Source organism: Lampetra fluviatilis, chromosome 47 (genome assembly GCF_964198595.1).
Source record: "Lampetra fluviatilis chromosome 47, kcLamFluv1.1, whole genome shotgun sequence".
NCBI lineage: Eukaryota > Metazoa > Chordata > Hyperoartia > Petromyzontiformes > Petromyzontidae > Lampetra > Lampetra fluviatilis.
The window spans coordinates 7867046-7890615 of NC_136321.1; the positions used below are offsets into that span (position 1 = coordinate 7867046).

Genomic DNA, 23570 nt, shown 5'->3' on the forward strand with positions numbered 1-23570 from the left:
GGCGTCGGTGGCGAGATGATCTATCAGGGCTAGGCGGAGGAAGAGGGTGGACAATTTTTCATGGTGCAAAATTTCAGACAGATGGTGACTACGATCTCCAGGTTGCAGATGAAACATCTACCTTTATAAATAAGAGGCAGTGTGCACTGACTGATTTCCATAAGTATTCATATTCTTAGGTTTTTTCGGTAAAGTCACGTAGGTAAAAAATAAAAATAAAAATTATAATAGAAATAAAATAATAATTGTATTTCTTTTTTATTTCTATTTTATTTTTTACCGACGTGACTTTACCGAAAAAAACCTAAGAGTATGAATCCTTGCAGTCACGAAAGCTTCAAATCTAGAAGTAGTCATATTGCCAGCTGGCTTCATGTATACCCATCCCTTTATGATTCAAATATAAAAAAAACATTAATTCTGTAGCACTTATTTAACAGAACTGAGAGAGGCAAGATAGCACACAATGACAAGAGATGCAACTTTTCTTAATTATAATTATATCTTTTATTTACCAATTACCACTCGTGTTGTTTACAAGAAGGCTCCGCTTTATTGAATGACACCTCTATACAAACTGGCTCTACTGGACTGCGCGTGGTTTGACGATAATGCAGACCTGTTTGTAATTCCATTAAACGTTTGTGTACACGGCTCTTAGCTCCACTGGGATGAAGTCAACACGTTCAAAATATTGTTTTTTTTTAAGACATCCCAGCAGTGCCCAGGTTAACGAATCACAATGCCGAAGTAGCCATCACTCACACACCAAGTCACAGGGATTCAGACTCTAAAGTGCCAACTCATGAATATAGTAAATGCGGTGGTGTTATGCTGCTCGGCTCATGTATTGTAAAAGTCTCCTTGGGGTGGAAAGCAGCGTTTGCAGCTCAATGCGGGATGAGGTCACCGTGCAGTCGACGAAGTGAATGAGATTCCCGTGGGGGCGGTCGGTTTTGGTTGAGATCCACCTGGACTTAGAAGAAAGTCTCCCGGCACAAGGGGCATGTGGACTTGTTGCTGGACGTGAACCACTTGTACTGCAGCACAGCAAGAGCACACAGGAAGGGGAACGCGCACGCACACACACACACACGCGCGCGCTGTCAGCAATCGTCACCGTCACGTTTCTTTTGCAGAGCGTTTTGCTTAAAGGGCCTCGAAATACAACCAGTCAGCTCTCTTGCGATCCACGCTTCTTAAAGACACCAGCTAAAAAAAACAGCTCTTACCGTGCAGATATGTACCCAAGCTGTCCATTGCTAATGTGAAGAAAAATAAAATCACATTAGAGTTAGCTTCGAGTAACTGCAAAAGGGTTCTCTGCTCACATTCCTGCATTGATCTATTAAAGTGTGCGGGTGGGATGCCAACTACAATTGAATTGATTTGATGCCCTCATCATCGACGCCATCCCCAAATGTCACCGTCGGCCCCCACGGACGGTTTTTGTCTCCCCCCCCCTCTCGTCTCAGTGAACCCTCGCACCCCCTACAAAGACAAAGATCCCCTGTATAGCCTCCACAGGCTGTTGGGGCAAGTGCTGTTAGCGAGCACCTATGAAGGCCGGCACGGCACACGGGGGGGGGGGGGAGGGGGGTGGCCAGCATCACGCCCGGCTCCATTTGCCTCCCGAGTGGCGATGGTTAGATACCGCACCAGGGACTCATTTAAAACTGAGTTGACCTAGGGAAGCCCCAGGACCGGTTAAAAATAATCATCACAGGTGTTGGCCGTGAGCGGGATGTGAACTCTGCTCACCGGCTTCGTAGCGCAGCGCCCTAACCGCTACACAGCTACTGCTCCCCATACTCCCCCTACCCCCACCCCCCCCAACCCCCACCACTCCAGCCCCGCTCGCACCAGGCACGCCGCGTGGAATTTCTTGCGGCACGTGCGGCAGGCCTTGCGCGGCAGGGAGTAGTTGGAGCCGTGGATGACGGAGTAGCAGATGGTGCACTCCTCCACGCCCTCGAAGCGCTTGTCCACGTTGGCCTTCCACAGCGCCAGCCCGTCCATGATGCTTCCGTTCTGAGGAGGGGGAGGGGGGGTGGAGGATGGTGACGTGGATGGGGCCAAGCTTAGGTGTGTAGCTACAGCGGCTCAGGTGCACGGAGGCCAGGTGGCTCAGACGTCAGTGGTGAGCTGGCACCGCTGAGGACCCAGTCGCCTGTGAATTAACCAAATTCTCCAGAATGATCTCAAGCCCGGTCAACATTGACTGCACGCAACCATTGCATGCAAATTTGGTTCCGCATTTACATTTCAGCACTGAGGAATAAAACAAATATTGGTGTCACACTCATGCATCGAACCATGACTCTCAGTGGCATAGCAAGTGGGAAAGCGCTGTCCCATACTGTGGACCAAATGTCACTGGAAGCAATCTCAGAAGTAGTTTTGTGATATCCGCTTGCGTGGGCTCTACTCTCACACACAAAGGGTTGCACTGCCCAGAGAGAGCGAGAGAGAGAGACCCAACTGTATACTTGGTGGTGGCGGTTAACACGCTGCTATCACACCGGCGGCCAAGGTGCAACAGCGGTGGCTTGGCAGAGCTGCGGTACCTGGTGAGTGAGGAAGGTGCTCAGCTGCAGCATCCAGTTCCACCACTGCTGGCTGGCGACGCCGACGCGTTTCCCGCACTCCACGGCCACCGGCCCCAGCGGGTGGTTCGGTGGCAGCGTCACCACCAGCTCCATGTACACCTCCTCCACGTTGTACGTGGCCACCACCTCACGGGCCGCGGGCCGCGCGCGAACCTGCGGAAGCCGCGGCGACGGCCGTGATTGTGACTTCCGTTCAATTTTATTCGATCGCGGTTGCCGAGCGCAGGCCTAAAAAGATGGCAAAAATTCCAAGCGGGACAGAAGCAAACTAACCAAGGTAGAAGTGAGATAAAGGTCGCACGTAGAAAAAGACAACCTGATCACGATGCAAGCAGCGGTGAGAAGGAAACCGGCACTATTTGGACACGTGTAGGATGGACAGCAACAGGAATATTTTAAAGTGTGTTGCTTGGGAAAAATGGAAGGAAGCGGAAACAGAGGAAGAGCTATGAGAGGATGTCTTGAGGACATCACAACAGATTGGTGCCGGAAAGATGTGGCACTACTTGAGCATATTGGCACAAGGCAGGGAAAGTGGAAACAAATGAAGATACGTGAGTGGTCACCTACGGGGCTATCTGTCCATGGATCGTGACAATGATGAGAAACGAATGGCAAACAGCACTTTTAAGGTCGTAATAATATATCTATAAAGAATCGATGTGTTTCTTGAATAGAGCCAAGGTTATGGGAGCTTGGGAAAAAGAGTCGATGGGTGGGAATTCTGAAGCGGAGCAGTGCGAGGGAAGGAGACGGAGTTAGTGTTTCGACCTGCCGTGTGGCGAGTGGGCAACAACGTGGGTGCAGGAATTCACGAGCGAAGTTCAAGCAGAACAGTAAATATTGCGGTGGCAAGAGAAGAGTGATACGGACGCAGGCGACCCCTCCAGTGAGTGAATTAGTGACTGCAGTGAAATGGTGAGTGCTCGACCGTCAATCAACCTGACTACTCGACGTTGCATTCTATCAAGTGGCGTGGGGTGGCGGACACAGCTGTTACCTAACATGGCAGTAACTGCACTGCTCTGCGAGAGATCCGTACGGAAACACTTCAATTCAATGTACGTTGAACTTGCTTCGCATCATACGTAGCCAACCATGGTGCGGAAGGAGAACAAACTAAACACTCAAAGCAGTTCTAAAGAAATGAGTTTTCAATCGAGATTTAAAGTGCATAGCTCCAGTGGCTTCCTAATAATATAATCGGAGGCAAGAGTGTTCCAGGTGGCCGTAGAAGCGCATCTTAAAGCGCGCGATGTAGTGACCATCTTTGTTCGACGGCGAGCCAAAAGCCGCTAAGAGGTTGACCGGAGTTTGCGCGATGATTTATGCTCCTTGACGAGATCAGCCAGATATTGTGGTTTACTTGTGGCAACGTATTCGTTCGGCAACTTAGCTGCTAGCCAAAAGCTGCCGCGAGGCCGTGAATCCGATCGCACGATTGAAATACGAACGGGGGGATGGAAAACAAAGCGTGAAGAAAGAAGCAGCGTGCTGCACGCACCGTCATGTCGTGGATGCGCTGGCCGGTGGCCTGCACGGCGGCTATCTCCTGCGCCGACAGCACGGGGCTGGCGTGGCGGCTCGTGAAGCGCTCCACCACGCCCGACACGCGCTTGTCCTGGTTGTTCCACCAGAGGCGCACCATGGCCGGCAGGCAGCGCAGCGCTTCGGCGTACACGCAGCAAGCCACGTGCGGCACCTCCACGGGCAGCGCCGCGGCACCATCGTCTGCGGGAGGGGGACGCGGGGGACGGGACGCGCGGGTGTGCGGCGGGGCCCGGAGAGGCCGCAAAAGTCGCACGTCAACTACGATAACTAAACTATAAACTCGTTTTTTATTTGACCAGGTAAGGCCCCCATGAGCTGCAGAGCTCTTTTTCAGAAGCGACCTGCCCGCAAATGATAGCTCAACGAAGCGGCTTATCGTCACGTGGAGATTTATAGCAGCCAAATACTCTGAAACGCATGACGTTGGTTCTAAATGTGGAGGGGAAAAACCGGAGGACCCGGAGGAATATCTACACAACCACAGGGAGAACACAATATACAGCAGCAGGCGCCAGGGTCGGAATCGAACCCACGCACTCCTGTATACCAGGCGAGGTAGTTAACATCTCGCCGCCTGGCCGATATGCCTAAAACCGAGTGCTTTTACCTGAATGTAACCTTTAATCACAATTTAAATGTAACGTAAACCTGACCCTACCACGGATTTTCAAAGTAAATCCGAACCAAGTTGCTGTTGTCAGCCTGAAGTATGACAATCACAAACACAAACATCTAATCTAATCCATATTTATAGACCGTCTTCACTCAAGGCGCTTGACGTAGTTTACAAAACGATGACAGCATGAAATTATGTAATTGGCGGGGGGCGTACTCGGATTGAGGAATGGGTGACCGCGATAGAGAGGAGAACTTAGGGATCACGGAAGGGTAGGGGGGGGGGACGGGAAGGAGTGGAGCGGAGTGGGGAGGGAAGAGGAAGAGAATGGGCAAGAGAGAAGAGGTGGAGCTTTGAGAGAAGAATGGAAGAAGGTTGAGGGGGAGACTGCTTAATGTGCAGGGGCAGTGCTGAGTCTATGGGCAGTGTTGAGTCTATGGTGTAGCGTTGAGTCTGTGGGGAGCGTTGAGTCTGTGGGCAGCGTTGAGTCTATGGGCAGCGTTGAGTCTATGGGCAGCGTTGAGTCTATGGGCAGTGTTGAGTCTATGGTGCAGTGTTGAGTCTATGGGCAGTGTTGAGTCTGTGGGCAGCGTTGAGTCTATGGGCAGTGTTGAGTCTATGGTGCAGTGTTGAGTCTATGGTGCAGTGTTGAGTCTATGGGCAGTGTTGAGTCTATGGGCAGTGTTGAGTCTATGGGCAGCGTTGAGTCTATGGGCAGTGCTGAGTCTATGGTGCAGTGTTGAGTCTATGGGCAGTGTCGAGTCTATGGGCAGTGTTGAGTCTATGGGCAGTGTTGAGTCTATGGGCAGTGTTGAGTCTATGGGCAGCGTTGAGTCTATGGTGCAGTGTTGAGTCTATGGTGCAGTGTTGAGTCTATGGTGCAATGTTGAGTCTATGGTGCAATGTTGAGTCTATGGTGCAGTGTTGAGTCTATGGTGCAGTGTTGAGTCTATGGGGAGCGTTGAGTCTATGGGCAGCGTTGAGTCTACGGGCAGCGTTGAGTCGATGGTGCAGTGGTGGGTCTATGGTGCAGTGTTGAGTCTATGGGCAGTGTTGAGTCTATGGGCAGTGTTGAGTCTATGGGCAGTGTTGAGTCTATGGGCAGCATTGAGTCTATGGGCAGCGTTGAGTCTATGGGCAGCATTGAGTCTATGGGCAGCATTGAGTCTATGGGGAGCGTTGAGTCTATAGTGCAGTGTTGAGTCTATGGTACAGTGCTGAGTCTATGGGGAGCGTTGAGTCTATGCACAGCGTTGAGTCTATGGGTAGTGTTGAGTCTATGGTGCAGTGTTGAGTCTATGGGCAGCGTTGAGTCTATGGGCAGCGTTGAGTCTATGGGCAGCGTTGAGTCTATGGGGAGCGTTGAGTCTATAGTGCAGTGTTGAGTCTATGGTACAGCGCTGAGTCTATGGGCAGCGTTGAGTCTATGCGCAGCGTTGAGTCTATGGGTAGTGTTGAGTCTATGGTGCAGTGTCGAGTCTATGGGCAGTGTTGAGTCTATGGGCAGTGTTGAGTCTATAGGCAGTGTTGAGTCTATGGGCAGCGTTGAGTCTATGGGCAGTGTTGCTCAATGTACAAGTGAAGTTGATTCCAGTGTAGAGGGGTGCACGCAGTCTTGCTCACCTGTGAGTGCCAGTGGCGGAGGCTCCGTGAACATGCTCCGCGTGACTTTATCCGTGGCTCCTCCACAGCTTCCGGCGCCGGAGAGAGATGGGGCGGCCGAGGGGAGAGCCGGACTCTCCGGCATGAGCCTGAACAGTCCCTCGAGCAGGCGGCTCAGCGAGCCCTGCTCACGGATGAAGCCCGAGTACTGCACGCGCAGCTGTGCGGGGGACGCGCAGACGCGGGGCGAACAGACGGACAGACGGGACGAGACGTGTGGACTTTAAAACCAAGTAAGAATTCGTTGCCTAGGACCAATTCAATTAGAGCGAGGGCAATGAGCAAGGTTGAGCCTAGACAGTGCGTGCATGGGTGATCACCATGCACAGATTGTAATCGGGCCATTGTTGTACTGTAGTTCTATGCTCCAAAATGCATCCTCCCCACCTTCACCAACCTGCACTGACCAGGGTGGTGAAGTATGGTCAAAAAACCCCCCATGATCGGAAGGTGTCAAGGGGCCTTCACTCAGTAGTGGACCGACAAAAATGGCCGTATAAGCACATGATGACGATGAGGACAGTGCTGGTAATGTCGACGACGATGATGGTCACGAAAATGACGATCCTCTTGGTCGAGGAAGACACAACCCTAAATCAAATCATAGCTCACCTCGAAATGCCGTGTTCTGTGCCGTCCGACACAAACGTAAACACTAACGAAAGATCATTTATCTTTAAAGTCACAGTCAAGCAAATCATTACAGCACTCTCGTGACGTCACTCCGACGTCGCTCCCACACAAGGAGCTCACTCGAGCACACGACATCAGCACACTCGACCGGAACTCTAAATCGATTTTTTGTTTTACTCATTAACAAAGTAACAGGTTTATTCTATACCCATCACCCAGTGATTGAATGAATGAAAAGACGAGTCCGAGTCCATGGCCTCGCTCTGCTGCTGCGAGGGGGCGGGGAGGGGGGGGCGGGGGAAGGGGGGCGGGGGTGGGTGGGGGAGGTCGCACCTCTGACGAGGCGGCCTGGAAGAAGCTGAGCAGCAGCTTCCAGGCGAGCAGGTAGCCCAGCGTGGTGTGGTACGCGGGCGTCAGCGGCTCCACGCGCACCGGCTCGCCCACCGGCACCGGCGACAGCAGCTCCAGCAGCTCCTCCTCCAGCAATGCCAGCACGGACATCAGGGCGGCCGGGGGAGACCTAGCGCCGGGCGAGACGTCAGTTTGGGCCTCCCCCGCTCGTCGAACTTTATTTCGTTGTGGGTCAAAGGTGGGGTGGCAGTCACGTACTGCTGGGACCGGAGGAACGCTACGGCAATGTTTGTGTCAGTGTTTGGGAGCACGGAAGTGGTGGGTGACTTTATTTTGATGGCAACATTTGATTGGTAGAATACTTATGATAATTTGTAATTTACGTTGATTCTTTGTGTATTCTTGCACACCACTACTGATGCAATCATTAAATTGTTTTCACCTATACGGTACGTGTTTAATTCAACTGGCTACATCTCTCTTGTACGCTAGAGCATCTGTAGAACGAGTCACGTGCACAATAGACGTGCGGGATACGAGTTGTCTTGTATACAAGGTAGGTGTTGTCACCCGAATAAAATCCTTTCAAGGTTTTTGTTTATAATATATTTTTTTATATATATATCATTTGCTAATATTCACAAGACACAATTCTGGCCACTCGATCGTGCCAGCCACAGGAAAGCCCTCATCACTCACAACTCACAATATGAGTGAAGTGGCTTCACTGATAAGTCTCGACACATGGCGACAATGTTAGGGAAGAAAGAAACCACTGCGGAAGGCGTGCGAGGTCGGACAGGATGATCACGCGGGCCACTCACAGGCACGACTCCGTCTCCCCCTCGTCTTCCGGCTTTGCTTTCCCGGTGTCAAACGCCGGCAGCTCGGGCATGAGCCTGAGGAACACAAGGCGGCAGATGGCAACACAACTCGGTACCACACACGTCACACACTGGGGCAGTATGAGCAGTCGGCACGCTTGCTACTGCTGGTCCCACATACTATTCAGGGCTTTCATTCATTCCGCTAGATGAAGCTGATTACTTATACATTGCTTCTCATCGTTGTTTGCTGTAATGCACAGCACCTGTGGAGTACCTACTCCTTCCGGAGAGCCAAATAGGACGTTAAAACTCCGGTTGCGGGCCAAGCATTACCCACACACACACACACACACCTCTGTCACTTCTGTCACTGCAAGACACCCTTGCAGTAGCAGAAGTGAGTGAGCACACCAAATTAAAAACAGAGCACGCAAAAATATTCTGCCCCGAGTATCCGCTTAGCGCAGCTAAGACGCTTGCAGTGAGGGATACATATTGTTCGTAGGCCATTTTTCAGTGGTAGGCCTCTCATGGTTGTGAGCCATGCGAGTGGCGGGACGAATACGAGCCGCGGGCTGCAGGTCATTCACCCCCTGACGTGCATAAACAACATTGTGCCGTCATCATTTGCAAAAGCAGGCCACCGTGTACTGCTATAATGACCCAAACCCGTAGCGTGATAATTGTCTGCGGCGAGTTGCAACAGGCTGGAGCCGAGGTACGGCGGTGAGAGCGCGTCGCTATGAACACGATGACCCGAGTTTCCGTGGCGAGTGATATCAGAATCGTTCCTGAGCCTCTCCTTTTCGCCAATAATGCGCACTGAGCAAGGGTGTTGACATGGAGAGGCCTGAATCCAGCGGTGGATACTATAACCAATCTGGCAAGCCGGGCCATTAAGCCAGCCACAGTTTATGACTTGCGGATTTGATTGTATAAACAAATGCAAGCGTGCGCACATGCAGATTCACGTACAAATGGATGCATGCAAACGTTAGGCACGCGAGCTCACACTCAAATGCACACACCCTAACGTACGAGTGCTTAAACGCAAAGGCGCATGTTCCAATGAAGCCGTGGCAATTACTCCGGCACACAGACAACATTACACATCTTCGTCTCTTCCTCCGATTGTACTCCAATTGTGCGATGTCAAGAGGCAAAATAATCCATTTACAACTCTCCGTGGCAGTGCATCATCCCGGGAAAGAGAACGGTCCGTGTATTATCACAGTTGTTCTTGTAACATGTCCTACAAGTGACAACTCATGCACACCAAGTGGCTCGGCAGGAGAGTGAGCGGTGCAACGTCACGAGGTTGCTTAAATCCCGGTTACATGATAAAAAAATAGTTCAGTTTTATTATTCGTTTCGTTAGTGATTTGCTTAGCTGTTATATACTTTGCACTCGCATCGTGTTTGTTGTTTTAACTTTCTGACCGGCCCGACTGGACATCTGTGACAAAGAGCTTCACAGCTCATCGGATTCCTCCAGTATGAATAAAGATTCTGATTCTGAACTCAGCCCATCGTTCCATTGGGGGTCGAAAGATTGAGCACAACTTTGTGTGGAAGTCCACAGTGAATATCTTATGGACAGACTCACTCAGTCGTAGGAAATTCCCTCCCACTGGCTCAGGGTGAGCGCTGCTTCGATGTCCAATCAAGCTGGCAACCACTTTTTAAACTGATTTTGTTATTTACCAGGTAAGGCACACTGAGCTATATAGCTCCTTTTCAGAAGCGACTTGGCCACAAATGAAAGCGCAATGAAGTGGTTTAAGTGGACATTTATAGCAGGCAAATAATATAAATAATATAAATGCATGTTTCTAAATGTGGCGGAAAAAACAGAGAAAAATCCATGTGACCGCGGGGAGAGAGAGAGAACATGCAAACTCCAAATATACAGCAGGTCTCAGGGTCGGGATCGAACCCACGACCTCCTGCATACCAGGCGAGGGAGTTAACTCTAGATTTGAAGCTTTCGTGACTGCAAGGATTAATATGCTTAGGTTTTTTTCGGTAAAGTCACGTAGGTAAAAAAAAATCAAAATTAATAAAAGTTAAATAAAAATAAAATAAAAATCACGACGTTTCGGAGGCAACACAAGCTTTCGTCTTCAGGTGGAACCGTCACAGCACGATTGCTGTATCAAGTGAGAGAAATTCCAAGAAAACAGTCCTTGTATATATACTGGTTGAGGGTGGGAGGAGCCAAGGCAGGCACCTGGACATTATTATTGTGAGGTTCGGTGCGGCTGACGCACGCTGCTAGAGGGAGTTAACATCTCCTAGCCACCGTGGCGCCCACTTTGAAAGGTGGGGGGGGGGGGACACCCGGCTTGCTTGCGCAACTCGTGGCGGCGAGCCTCCTCACTTGTCGAGCATGTGGAAGGCGGCGAGCTGGACGGGCCTCGCGGGTGCGCCCAGCAGGGGCGCCAGCGTGTTGAGGGCCGTCTGCAGCGCGTCCGGCAGGTGGCTCCGCTGCCCGGCCACTAGGCGTGGTGGCAGTCGGTGTCCGTGCAACTGCTCCACAGGGATGGGGCCCAGGGCCTGCGCCGTGGCCTGCAGCAGAGCCAGGCAAGGCCTGCCGGGGCCGGTACCTGCCGCGCCCACCGCGCCAGCTGCGCACGCACGAAGATGTACAACCCCACCCCCCCGCTGTGTATCCAATGCAATCGTCCAGCCATCTGCATTCTATCGTCCGACACCATCAAGTGTTTTAGATTTGTGTTTGAGCATCACTGGTAATGGAAGCGATATATTTTCTGCTTCACTTCAGGTCATCATCATCTGGAATGGTCAATCCACAGCTAGATGAAGCCCTCCGCAAGCGGTCATCCTGCAACGTATCAATCCACCTGGCGTCTACACACACAAGCCGATTTGTTCATCGGTCCATATCTCTGCAGTGGACATCTTGTCGGACGCGTTCCACTCCTCGGCTGCCACTCCGTTATTATTCTTGACCATCGGCCATAGTCTCCCCATGCGACGTGTACTGCCCAGGCCCACTCATAACTACGTCATTAAGCTGCAGCACATTCTCAAATGTACATATTCCTATTTCTCTCTCTCAATATAATTCCAGGCTTGCAAGGTGGGGAGGGGTGGGGCGGGGAATGATGCGTACCGCACAGGGACACAAACGCGGGCAGCAGCAAGCTGTAGGCTCCGTCCGCGAAGAACTCTGCCCACTCGGTGAAGAGGTGCGGAGGCACCGCAGCGGAAGCCTCCTCCGGATCCACGCTCTCCGGCGGTGGCGCGGAGACGGCGGCGGCAGCGCCGGGCGGAGGCGTCTGCAGGAGGTCGGCCACCGACGCCAGCAGGCGGCAGCTCTCGGCCGCAAAAGCGAGCACGTGCAGCGACGCTCGTCGCGCGTCCCCCAGGCTCTCGCCTGTGCTCTGCGCAGCGGGGGAGGGGGGGAGGGGCAACACAGCACAGGGGTCGCGGTGACACTGCGGTTATTACCTGTCCCGATTAACACACCCACACTATTAACCCTTTTCGGTTCCAATGACGTACACATGGTGGGCTCGAAGCGCGGACCTCGGCGATGAGCGGAAAAAACGCGCCGCGTCTCGTCGGCGCCACCCGCGACATCGTGAAACGCGACCCCCCGCCCCCCGCCGCCGTCACGCGCTCCGCACGAACCTGCAGCCACGAGAGCATGGAGCACAGCAGGAAGTCCCAGTGGCGGTGCGAGAGCGGCGAGTGCGCAAACAGGAGCCCGCGCAGAAACCGCATCATCTCCACGTTGCACGCCACCGCCGCCCCGTCCTCGCCCGACACATCCCTGCCGCGCGGACAGACACAAAGGCAAAGACCGTTTGCCACCCGCCCCACTGTGTGCTGTACCACAGCCTTCAGCACTTGTCCCAGGGGACCTTTGTGTTTGTCGTCATGTGCGATTGCTGTGTGTGTCTGCGTATGCATCTGCGTAACACTGATGGATATGAGACTACGGTGTGTCTGTCTGCGTGATGGTTGGCTCTGACCGTGCGAACAGGAAGACGTCGTCGCTCTCCTCGTCCCTCCAGGCAGAAAGCGTGTCCAGCGCCCTGTGCAGGCCGTCCGTGGGGAGCTCAGGCTGCGACAGGAGGCACACGGACAGCAGGGAAAGGCAGCCACGGGCCCCTGCAACACAAACGCACGGCCCCCAAAACCAAGTCTCAGAGGGCCGTAGGGATACGTTGCCGTCAATGATGGCCTACTAAGGCTGGCACGGCACGTGGCGGTGGGGCCGGCATCACGCAGGCTCGGCCACTTGAAGCACTCCTCACTGCCGGCGTCGTTAAACACACACCGATGACATTTTGTGCAAGGCCATGTTAACCTGGGGGAAAAGCCCAACCCGGCACAGGCACCACGCGACCTTGGCGTTGTGCATCGCCGAAAGACCCCCAAAAACCCTGGCGGCAAAGTGTCAGAATGACTGACCCCACTCGTGGCGAGTCCATTGATCTAGGAGAAGAAGAAACTGCCCACCTGTCTATTTCCCAATTTGTCCCTAACATGTTTTTCTGCCTGTTGCCTGTATGCATCCCCTGCATCTGTTTACTTGTCTGCCTGCCTGTCTTTACGAATTTCTGTCTGTCCGTCTTGTCTCTAGCTGTCTGTCCTGTCTCTACCTGTCTTATGCCCTCCTACCTGACTGTCTGCCTGCCCATCCATCTCTCTGCCTGCCGTCTGTCTGTCCATCCATCCATCCGTCTGTCTGTCCGTCCACCTGTCCGTCTGTCTGCCTGTCCATCCGTCCGTCCGTGCGTCCGCACGCCGATCCGCGGACATGCCTTGAGCACGGGTGCGAGCGTCCGGCGGGCAGGACATGAGCAGGGCGGTGGCGACGTCCACGAGCGCGTGTGCGTCTGAGCGCGGCAGGAACGGAGCGAGTGCCCACGCCGTGTGCAGCTTGGCCTCCGTGGGCTCCGAGAACCTGCGGCGGTGGTGGATCAGCAACAGCAGCAGCAGCAAGCGCAGCGCGACGGCAGTCACCATAGAGGACAAATACACAAGGATCCTCCCTATAGCCCTAACAGACTGTTGGGGCAAGTGCCGTTAGCGAGTAGCAGCTATGACTGCCGGCACGGCAAACGAGGGGGTGGGTGACCAGCACCATCCCCAGTCGCCTTTGTCTCCCCAGCGGCGATGTTTACACACCGCACCGGGTACTCATTCGAGGCCGAGTCGCACAGCGCCAACAAGGAAGACGGCACTGGCGGTCCAAACGTGACACCGTTCGAATGAGACACAGAGAGGTGACGACAGAGAGGCGACAGACGAATACCAATAGGAGGAATGGCACAAGACAGTACAAAGAGTACATAGGATGCACACTGCAAATGAGGAAGTATAAAGGAGACAGGCAGTACGAATGCAATAGTAAGGAGAGAGAGGAGCACTGAGACACAGTACAACACAATAAAAGCGGTACAAACAAGACAGTAAAAACGGCACATGCAAGACACAGTGCAGGTGAGGTAGTACAAAGGAGACAGAAAGTACAACTGAAACGGTGACAGTATCACCGAGTTCATAGTACAAGCAAGACAGTACAAGCAGTACACACAATACACAGCACAAAGGAGACGGTACAGAGGAGTCTGTAAAGTGCGGTGGGTCGAACCCGGCGTCGGTGATGGTGTGAGCGCATCGCGTCGTACCACTCGACGGAGCCGTAGAGGGCCTTCACGTCCGTGTCGAGGCCTCGCCTGGAGGCTTCGGGCAGCGCGTGGGACAGCGCGAGGGCCCACAGGCCCCCGTGCTGCACGGATCTGTGCGGCCGCACGCGAGATAGAGACAGAGAGAGAGAAATAGAGGACACATTACTTATTAAAAGGTAAAAGCGAATGACCAAATCACCGAGAATGCGCCCCATCTTATCAGATCCTGGAAGCCAAGCAGGATTTTAGCCTGAGCTTGCATGGGCAACCTCCATGCACAGCAAGTTGTTAAAGGCTGCTTGCAGGGATATGTGTGTGGGCAGCAGAGGGTAGTGTCAGCGTTAACTCTGCAAATGGTCAAGAATGAAATAAAAAGGCAAAATATCTCTGTAAATTCAGATTTTTATTCTGTGACGTGGCGCTGTGCACAGGTTTACCTTGCGTTACGCGAGAGTAGTCGATGCGTTCCACAAAACCGAGTCAGCTACCTCGCCGCATGTCGAGTGAATTCAAATGACAAAGAGCGAATTTTGTGCAGAAGTATTGTTAGCCGCATATACGCGGAACCGCACAAAGCGAACTTACACCAGTACGCCACGGAGACCTATGGTCAGTGTTCACATTTCGCTGAAACAGGCTCTGGCCCCAGGTGAAACTTCTGGACGAAGCACGCCCTGGCGCAGCGGGCACAAAGCGTGCTTTACTTGCGCCTGTAACGACTGATCGGTGCGGTAACGAATTGTGAACTGCAATTATCCACCTACAGGTCACCTGTCACCCCTCCCGCTGTCCCGTCGTGCCCGTCACCTGTTAAAGAGCTCCCCGAGCAGCTGGCTGAGCGCGAGCGGTGGGTCAGCGGCAGGCGTGGACGGTGTGGATGCCGCGCCCACGAGCCCCCAGCAGAGGGCACCGACGCAAGGCGGCAGGGAAGGCCCGGCTGGGCCGGAGCGACTCAACCGGCACCACGTGTCCGCCAGCATGCACTCGCACGCCAGCTCCAGGCAGCACGCGGGGTCTGCGCGCAAACGGTGGGGGGGACCACGGTGGCGAGATGTTAACTCCCTCGTCTTCTATGCAGGATGTCATGGGTTCGGTCCCGACCGTGACGGCTGTTGTATAGTCGCGTGGATTTTTCTCAGGGTCCTCCGGTTTTTCCCTCCGCATTTAGAAACACGCGTTTAGAGTATTTGGCTCTTATAAATATCCACGTGATAAGCCACTTCGTTGAGCAATCATTTGTGGCCAGAACGCTTCTGAAAAAGAGCTACATAGCTCAGTGGGCCTCATCTGGTAAAATAAAAAGTTATGTTTAGTTGACTTAGCTTAGTTTTAGTTTATTTTGGAATGCTACATGAGGACTAACTAACAAACAACCCCTAACTCTTAATTTGCACACACCATAATCAATGTCGGATGAACTTAAAATATCTGGGAGCAATTATCACGGATGGGAAGGCCAAAGGATAGCAACAGTAATCCTTGTAGCTCAGTGGGCCTTACCTGGTCAAATAAAAAAAATTGTTTATAGTTTAAACAGAAGTGTTGCCCGTGCAACCTTTAACGGACTGTCGGGGGAAAGTGCTGTCAGTGGGCACCTGCGGTGGACGTCATGGAACACGAAGCATTACCACCGGCTACCTTCGTCCCTGATGATTATACACAGCGCCAGCTACGTAGAGGTGGCCCACATCTGATTCAGATATCGCTTGGGGAAGACGTTATTAACAACACACTGCTTTGAAACCCACCTCGAATGATCGAGCGTGATCATTATTGTCGTGGCTTGGTTCACATTGGTTTACATCCACGATTGCCATCCACTAGACACTGTTTTGATACTTCAAATAATCAACATCCTTTAACCAGGCAAAAACCACCGTGTGACCTCTATTACTCACACAAACAAGATTTGTAAAATATTAGCTACAATCTGAGGTGTTCTTGAATGTGGTTTACAGCGACAATTGTATTGCCTTTTGACCTAATTACCTGGAATGTGCCCCATCTCCTCAGACCTCGGAAACCAAGCGGCAAGCTTGAGCCTGGATAGTGCTTCAACGGGGAACCAAGCGTGCATAGAGGCCGTTATTGGCTGCTGCGTGGCTACGTGGCTAGCAGCAGAGGGCAGTGCAGATTCATATATAGTTGGACTGTACTTCTATGCTCCGGCATCTACGTCACCGAGCCACACTGACCCTCGTAGTAGAGTACGATTCAATAAGCCCCTCCCACGACTCGCACGGCGTGGGGAGGGGCCATCATCCAGCAGTGAATCCAACAACGCTGCACGGGCGTGCGCCACCGTGCGCCACCGTGCGCCGCCGTGCGCCGCCGTGCGTTTCCTCTGCCGGGCAAAGCAAGGGGGAACTTACGCTGCAGCAGCGGCACGGTCTGGCCGCCGCCAATGGTGAAACTTCGCGCGGAAACATTTTTAAAAGCGCTTAGCGCTCACGCTCTGGAATCGCTCCTGCTAAACAGATAACCCTCCCGCGGCTCCGGTCCCAGCGTCTTCGCCTAAGCCGCTACTCCGGTGGGCGGGCGACTTCCCGGTGTCGTTTTGCACATCTTCGAAATAAATCAGCGCCGCATGCTTCCCTGGGTCTTCCCCCCCACCCCGTAGAAAGGCGGCTAGTGATTTAGAGTTCCCTTAAAAGGCGAACCCCCCCCCCCAGCCCCGTTTGTAAGCGCAAAAATAACGGCCGAGAAACCCTGGGATGTCCCCCCTTTGTGCGAGATCCGTGCGCCGTCGTTCATACATCACCGGCGTACAGAGGCACTCAAGAGTTTTCCTTCACTGCGCCAGGCAATCGCCACTAATGACTCGTGTGTGTGTGTGCGTGCCACTGCCGCGTACAGTTCGAGCGGTACCTATCACCCCTTAACCTAATTCTAACCCCGATGCAGACTCCTCACCCGTTTTCGTATTCCTACCACCAACCCTGAGCATCACTCTAAAACTAACTGCTAATCTCTAAACGGACCCCTGCGCATATTCCGCAAAACCCAAATTATTGTTTTGTCAGCGTGCCATCGATGTGCATTCACGTGCCATTTATAGTCCGCAATTCTAGATCAAAAGTTCTCGTTAAAATACAACTTTGTTCCTATGCAATAACCTTAAGGGGAATCCCACAACGCTTTCTGAATCGCAGTGCTGCAGAGCCCACCGCGGGCACCGACCGATAAAACCATCAACGCTTGCTGACCGGCCATTAAGATGTGAGCGTCGTAACGGAGACCCGTCTCTGCAGAGGCATTAAGTGAGATGGGGCATCGCAGTGCACCGCTGGGCCATAAACCCTACACATCATTGGTTAAACAGGAATACGACCGATTATTATTATTATATCCCGAAGTAGACTAAAGGGATTTCTCAAAAGCGGAATGTCTTCCTGTTCACGAGACAATTATAACGGAGGTAAATCGCTCGTCCCCCTAGAACACGTGTTTTAAAAGAAGATCTGCGCAGCGGAAATGTTTATTAATTCAGGAGAGAACTGCACGCTTGTCACTGTGATTTGATCGCAATATTTAACGAATTTTTTTTCCTCCCTCCCTCCCGGCTCTGCCAATTTTCTGAGCCAAATTCAATTCTCTGACGTGCGGAGGCGTAGGGGTCGGCGCGTGCGAACTCTGCGTTTCACACCAAGAAAAGGGACCAAAAAAATGCGGAGAGAATAACAATATAAAGTAGAAAAAATGCAGTATAAATCAGAATGAAACATGATGTCCATGATTACCGGGTAATAAGCGAGCCCCATAGGATGAAAACGAAGGGAGTGAGAGCGAAGACAGACGGGTTACATGGCCAGAACAAAAGGGAGCAGTGGTGCAGGAAAAGAGGCGGCAGTGATGAAAACGGGTGGCAATGGGGAAAGGAGTGGGTGATGAAGAGGGCGACTGTCTGGAGAGCTAGCATCCATTTAACAATGGGAGTCAGTGTGGAAAGAGGGCATCAATAAAGGGGCATACGATGGATAAGGGGGCGGCAGTGACGATCGAGAAAGGGCCACTGTAAAGGGAGCCTGTATGTGTGTGCGTATAACTTATTTTGCACCGTACATAGCCAACCGTGCTAATCGGAGGTGCGGGGGGGGGTAAGGACAACAAATTAAACACAAAAGAGCAGTTCTAAAGAAATTAGTTTTCAATCTAGATGATGATTTAAAGGTGCATAGCTCCAGTGCCTTCCTAATATCGGAAGGAAGAGCGTTCCAGATGGAAGCGTGCGATGCGGTGACCGTCTTTGTTCGATGGCTAGCCAAACGCCGCTGCTGCGAGGATGCTGACCGGAGCTCGTGTGATGGTTTACGCTCCGTGATTACATCAGCGGGGTATCGTGATCCATTTTGCGGCAAGCACTTCGTGTGTACCGAATGCGAACTTATCACGTATTCGTACTCTTTGGTTTTTTCGGTAAAGTCACGTAGGTAAAAAATTTAAATAAATTAAATCACAACGTTTCAGGTACAACACAAGCGTCCTTCTTCAGGTGGCGACAACTTAGCGAAAGTACAACCGCTTAAGTGTGAATTTAATTTATTAGAATTTTTCACCTACGTGACTTTACCGAAAAAACCAAAGAGTACGAATCCTTGCAGTCACGAAAACTTCAAATCTAGAATTATCACGTGATTCATTCGGCAACCGGCTGCAGTGGAGAGGCAGGGGCCGGCAGCAGCAGGTGCCAGCTCCTTGGCGAAGATAAACAAATCCACTCGCACAAGGGTGGCCTCTGCAATGCGGTCAACCTGCACAATTCATCACGGACCCTCCTCCCCCCCAAACTTCCCGGCTCAAAAAAAAACACTTCACCGATAAGAGCTATGGGTCCCCGGTCACAGAGTCGGCGAAGCTCAAGGGCCGAACGCCAACGCTGTTCGGCGTGCTTGCGTTCGGTTCTTCCCCGGCTTGAGCAGCGACGTCAGCGGTATCGCTGTCGTGCGGGGAGGCAGTGCCACTGAAATGGGGGGATCACGGGCCAAAGGGGTCTGGGTTCCAAGCAATGAATAGGGCCCCCCCCCCCCCCACACTTACCACCCCCCACTTACCCGCTCCCCTCGCTGCGCATTTCAGAAGTTCGCGTGATGGTTTATGCTCCCCGACGAGATCAGAAAGGGATTGCGGTTCACTTGTGGCGAGCGCTTTGTGTGAACTTCCAAAATATTCGTTCAGCTAAGCCACTGACAGGAGCATAGATGGGCAGGTGCGTGTGCCAGCACGTGCCAGCATGTGCCAGCGTGTGCTAGCATGTGCCAGCGTGTTGGTACATACATGTAAAGAAAACGCACACGCGCATGCTGGAGTGCTTTTAAATTGCACGTATGGGACATCGGAAATGAATGTTTTCTCTGTGGTGTATAAACTGCCTACGACCAAAAATCACCTGGGATGTGCCCAATGGAATCAGATCTAGGTAGAACGTATCAGTGTTGAGCCTGCACAGTGCTGGGTGATCACAATGCACGTGACTCGTGCTGCTCCCCACTTTCACCAAACCCGCACTGACCAGCGTGGTGAAGTATAGTCAAATAACATCATGATCCGCATGGCATGGGCAAGAGGCCTGTCAATCATTGTGGATTGTCAGCAGGGCTCTGCATGTAGAAGAGTTGCCACCCACTGCTACGATACAAATGGTAAAAATCTTTAAAGTAAAATCGCTAAAGCCAGCCCTTTCTGAGGGGCTCTGATCTCGAGGCACTGTTGGTCAAAGGGCAACATTCCCCGTGGTATTTTTCCACAACTTCAGGCAACCGGGGGTTGCTTTGACAGGGATCAGAAGCGAGTTCTCTGGAAAGCTTGCTGGCTGTGTTCCCCGACACGGTGCATTATGGCCCCCAGAGACACCCAGGCACATGGCGTGAACCCAGGACCTCGGCAGGGCTGGCTCAGCACCCCCAGCGTGATACATTAGCCCCCTGAGGCTGCCGTGCCTCCTCCGTCGAGGCTCAACTGGAGCTTCTCCATCCCCCACCCGGCCCCAGCCCGGAACCCGTCACTTCCAGAGCGGCTTCGGTCGAGTCACGGCGGTGACACGGTCGGCGGCGGCGTCGCGTCATGCAGCGTCCGCGCTAAGCGAGGCGCGGCGAGCACGCGCGGGGAGATGCAGCGAGTCCGCCGCGAATCTGGGCCGTGACGTCAAGGGGTTTAGTTCTGCCATGGAGAAGAGTTGAACCCCAACGCCGACACGTTACGCAGGCTGATGCCTATGTGCAACATCACCGTGAACTGCCCCGGATCTTGTCCGATTTTGACAACTAAGCACCACTGAGCCTGCTTTGTACTTGGATGGGGAGGACTGCCTGGAAACACCAGGTGTTGTAGGCTTGGGCTATAAGGTTGTCAGTACAGCAATGTGTTTTCTTCAATCTATCTGTGCGGAGCATAAAGTGGTGGGACCTGCATGACTGCGCCGTGAGGTTATGATCATGAGAAAAAAATAATCTAGAATATTTTTTTCTCCAATATCTTTGCAATTATTCCAACAATTTCGTGTTAGAAAACAGCCCGCGGGAGGGGGGATATCTCAATGCTACATCCGAGATCCTTTCAAGTGAACTCTGGAAACGCAGAAAGTTGTGACCGGAGTTCATCGGAGCGGATCGCCTCTCGCGGAGCCTCGTGAGGAGCCTCGTGAGCAAGGCGAGGGGAGTGACCGTCTGCATGCCACTTGCCTGCTTGAAGCTGCTGGTTCATTGCGCGGGGATTTTAAACGCTTTCGTGAAAGCGCACGATACATGACCAAGCAGTTGCAGCTGTACAAACCCATCGTTGCATCCTAAAGCATGGCGAGCCTCTTGCTGTACGAGCTATTTATTTTAAAATGTCTAAAAATCCAGGACATTAAAACACAAACATGTCCCAACGAGACTGCAGTGCCTAGTTTTGATAACAATTAAAATGTCTCTGTAAAACTAGTCTGGGTAGATTTCTAAACGACGCGCTCAGACGGATCCCAATGAGCTCATTAAATTAATTTGCTCAATTCGATCTGCGACACTGTTTTCTTTCCCTGATTGCCCCCTGGGCAAAGACGTATTTGCACAATAACAGAACCCCATGCAGGAGCTTGCGACCACACAATGATGACTCGCTTTAGGGTCAACGGGGGCCCCAATGATGGCAACCGGCGCATTTACTCATGGAAAAACAAGTGAAACAGCCTAAGGCCTACTATACGTGCAGGTCACAGTCACACATCAAATCATGTTAAAATATAGGGTCAGAGTTTGGGCTGGGATTCCGTGAAAAGTTAAAGAGTCTGGAGTCGAGTTGCGAGTTATAATGGAGCGCGTCGCTTTTTCAAGTTCCGTCTTATTCCGCGTAAAAGAGGCCCTCCTGGAGTGACAATGAAGTGTCCGATTTCACGCGGCGGACACCTGCCTTGATATCCATCCCGCGCACGCCCGTAGGCTGAGATTTGTAGCCGTGTAAATGTGCCCGAGCGCGTGCCGCACGCACGTTTAGCCGCGGGCGGCGAAGGTGCCAGTGGAGGCCGGCGCGGGCTTTTGGTGCAGGTGGGGGGGGAAGCGTGGTGGGGGGGGTAGAGGGAGCGTGGTGGGGGGGGGGCAGCATTCATTAAATCGCGCGTACGGAAAATAAACGAGGGCCAATTTGCGGTCGTCTGCGTCGGCAAGAATTCAACTTGGCCCGGCGCGCGCCGGTACGTTTGCGGGTCGCCTGCCAAAGACAATCCGCGGCTCCGCGCCAATCACGGAGAGCCGGCGAACACAGATGAGTATCGGCAAGGCGGCATTTGAAGTCCCCGCGCACTCGAGCGCGGCTCAAGATTTAATTTCAAGCGGTCGAAGGAAGGCGAGAGCACGACAGAAAGAGAAAAAAACTTTTATCGGAGAAATCTGTGGGGAAATTTAATCCGACTTCATCTCAAGAGTTAAGAGGGAAAGGGTGCGATAAAAAAAAACTTTGGAATTTTACAACCACCGTGGTCGTAGCTGCAGGATGACAATGGGTGCGCGACCACGAATTCACTCGTTTGCTCGCTCACTCAATAATTTACTCACCCACTCATTAATTCGCCCGCTCACCCACTCACAGTGATCACCCGAAGGGCGTTCGCTGTTCGGTGCGAGCGCAAAAGCAATTTCTCTCCTCTTCCAAACACCGCTTGTTCTGCCCCCCGCCCCGACCTCCTCCGACTTCAGCCGAGGCTCTCTCAACATGGGCACAACAAACAAACAAACGTGCGTGCAATTTCTGCCACTTCTTTGCTTTTGCTTTGCCGGAAAGTTATTAGTGGCGCTTACAGTACGGGGTCAAACTTTTTTTTTGTCCTTGTCCACATGTGGGAATGAGAACGAGGCAGAGGTCTGGATCGCTTAGGCTGGGGCCCACGTCAGGTGCGGGCCCCGGCAGAAACGTTAATGCGAAAAGCATGCGGAGCCATCAATCATTAGCGAAACTCAATTGGACGCACCCCGGACCGATGTGTCCTGGGAATTACAACATGGATCACTGAGGACTGGGAAATGAACCCCGATACGGGGCTCTTCATGTAATAAAATCATTATGATTAGACAGATGGAATTTCCACTGGCGCTCACAAAGACAAAGATCCCCCGTATAGCCTTGACAGAATGCTGGGGCAAGTGCTGTAAGCGAGCACCTATGAAGGCCGGCATGTACACGAGGGGGTGGGTGGCCAACATCACACCCTTTATCTCCCCAGTGGTGATATTTACACACCGCACCAGGTACTCATTTGAGGCTGAGTCTACCTAGGGGAGGCCCAGGACCGGTTCAGACAATCGTCACTGGTGTTGTTGGCCGTGAGCGGGAATCGAACTCGGATCGCCAAGTTCCTAGCACAGCCCGCGAACCACTACACCACCGCTTCCCACAGACGCTTACACACACGCACATGTGCTCACTCTCTCGTACTGTACGCACTCGCTCGTACTGTACGTGCACGCCTAGAAGAGTTGGGGATACGCGCATGGTTTTGGAATGAAATATGAATGTTCGGGGGAATCTTTTTATGAGCGTTTCAGTGAGACGATGATACACGATTCCCTAGAGGGCAATGGTGAGATCAGAGACGGGAAAGGAAAACGAAGATAATACGATAAATTATTAATAATAATCATGCGACATAGATTTATCTCTCTATGTCATTCATTCATGCGTGGATTTAATCGTAACATTTTTAAAAGCCGTGTACCCTTTGCAAGCGACGACTGCGTTCGTTTTTATTTCGAAAAATTTGATATATGTAGTTTTTTATATATATAAGCAATGTATAACGCGGTGCTGCAAAATATCGAATTTGTTTTAGAATAAAAATAATAATAATAATAATATCGAGAGCCGAAGCACCACATATGGAAGAGAAACACATGAAAAAACAATAGGTTTTATTTTACTCAGGAAGCCCTCACTAATTATGAAGATTCATTTTTCAAAGAGTCTGGCTTCAGCATGATTGATCAATTCTGTTTTGGAGTAGTTTTCTGCGCACGGGATGGCATGAGCGCCAATGTGAATGCCGGGGGCCTACAACTCAAATTGCACACTGATATTTGTGGCCAGGTTGCTGCTGCAAAAGTAAGTTAGAACCTCAGTGGGTTCATCTTCTTGGTTCTTTCGGTAAAGTCACGTAGAAGGGAAATAATAAAATAATAAAAATAAAACA

The 23570-nt window shown here is 52.1% G+C and overlaps 1 protein-coding gene across 1 annotated transcript in view; it reads right to left on the bottom strand.

Moving 5' to 3' along the window:
• Positions 1 to 855: 855 nt before the first annotated feature.
• LTN1 (listerin E3 ubiquitin protein ligase 1) overlaps positions 856 to 23570 on the bottom strand; it is a 183175-nt gene continuing 160460 nt past the window's right edge. The window contains exons 19-32 of the mRNA XM_078877327.1: positions 14723 to 14930; positions 13916 to 14026; positions 13046 to 13188; positions 12251 to 12389; positions 11907 to 12048; positions 11386 to 11656; positions 10630 to 10876; positions 8247 to 8321; positions 7405 to 7591; positions 6400 to 6598; positions 4114 to 4340; positions 2568 to 2762; positions 1864 to 2031; positions 856 to 1040 (exon numbers count right to left, since the gene is read on the bottom strand). Of these exons, the coding sequence (XP_078733453.1) occupies positions 978 to 1040; positions 1864 to 2031; positions 2568 to 2762; positions 4114 to 4340; positions 6400 to 6598; positions 7405 to 7591; positions 8247 to 8321; positions 10630 to 10876; positions 11386 to 11656; positions 11907 to 12048; positions 12251 to 12389; positions 13046 to 13188; positions 13916 to 14026; positions 14723 to 14930 (2375 nt within the window). The 3' untranslated portion in view covers positions 856 to 977. The remainder of the gene's footprint in view (positions 1041 to 1863; positions 2032 to 2567; positions 2763 to 4113; positions 4341 to 6399; positions 6599 to 7404; positions 7592 to 8246; positions 8322 to 10629; positions 10877 to 11385; positions 11657 to 11906; positions 12049 to 12250; positions 12390 to 13045; positions 13189 to 13915; positions 14027 to 14722; positions 14931 to 23570) is intronic.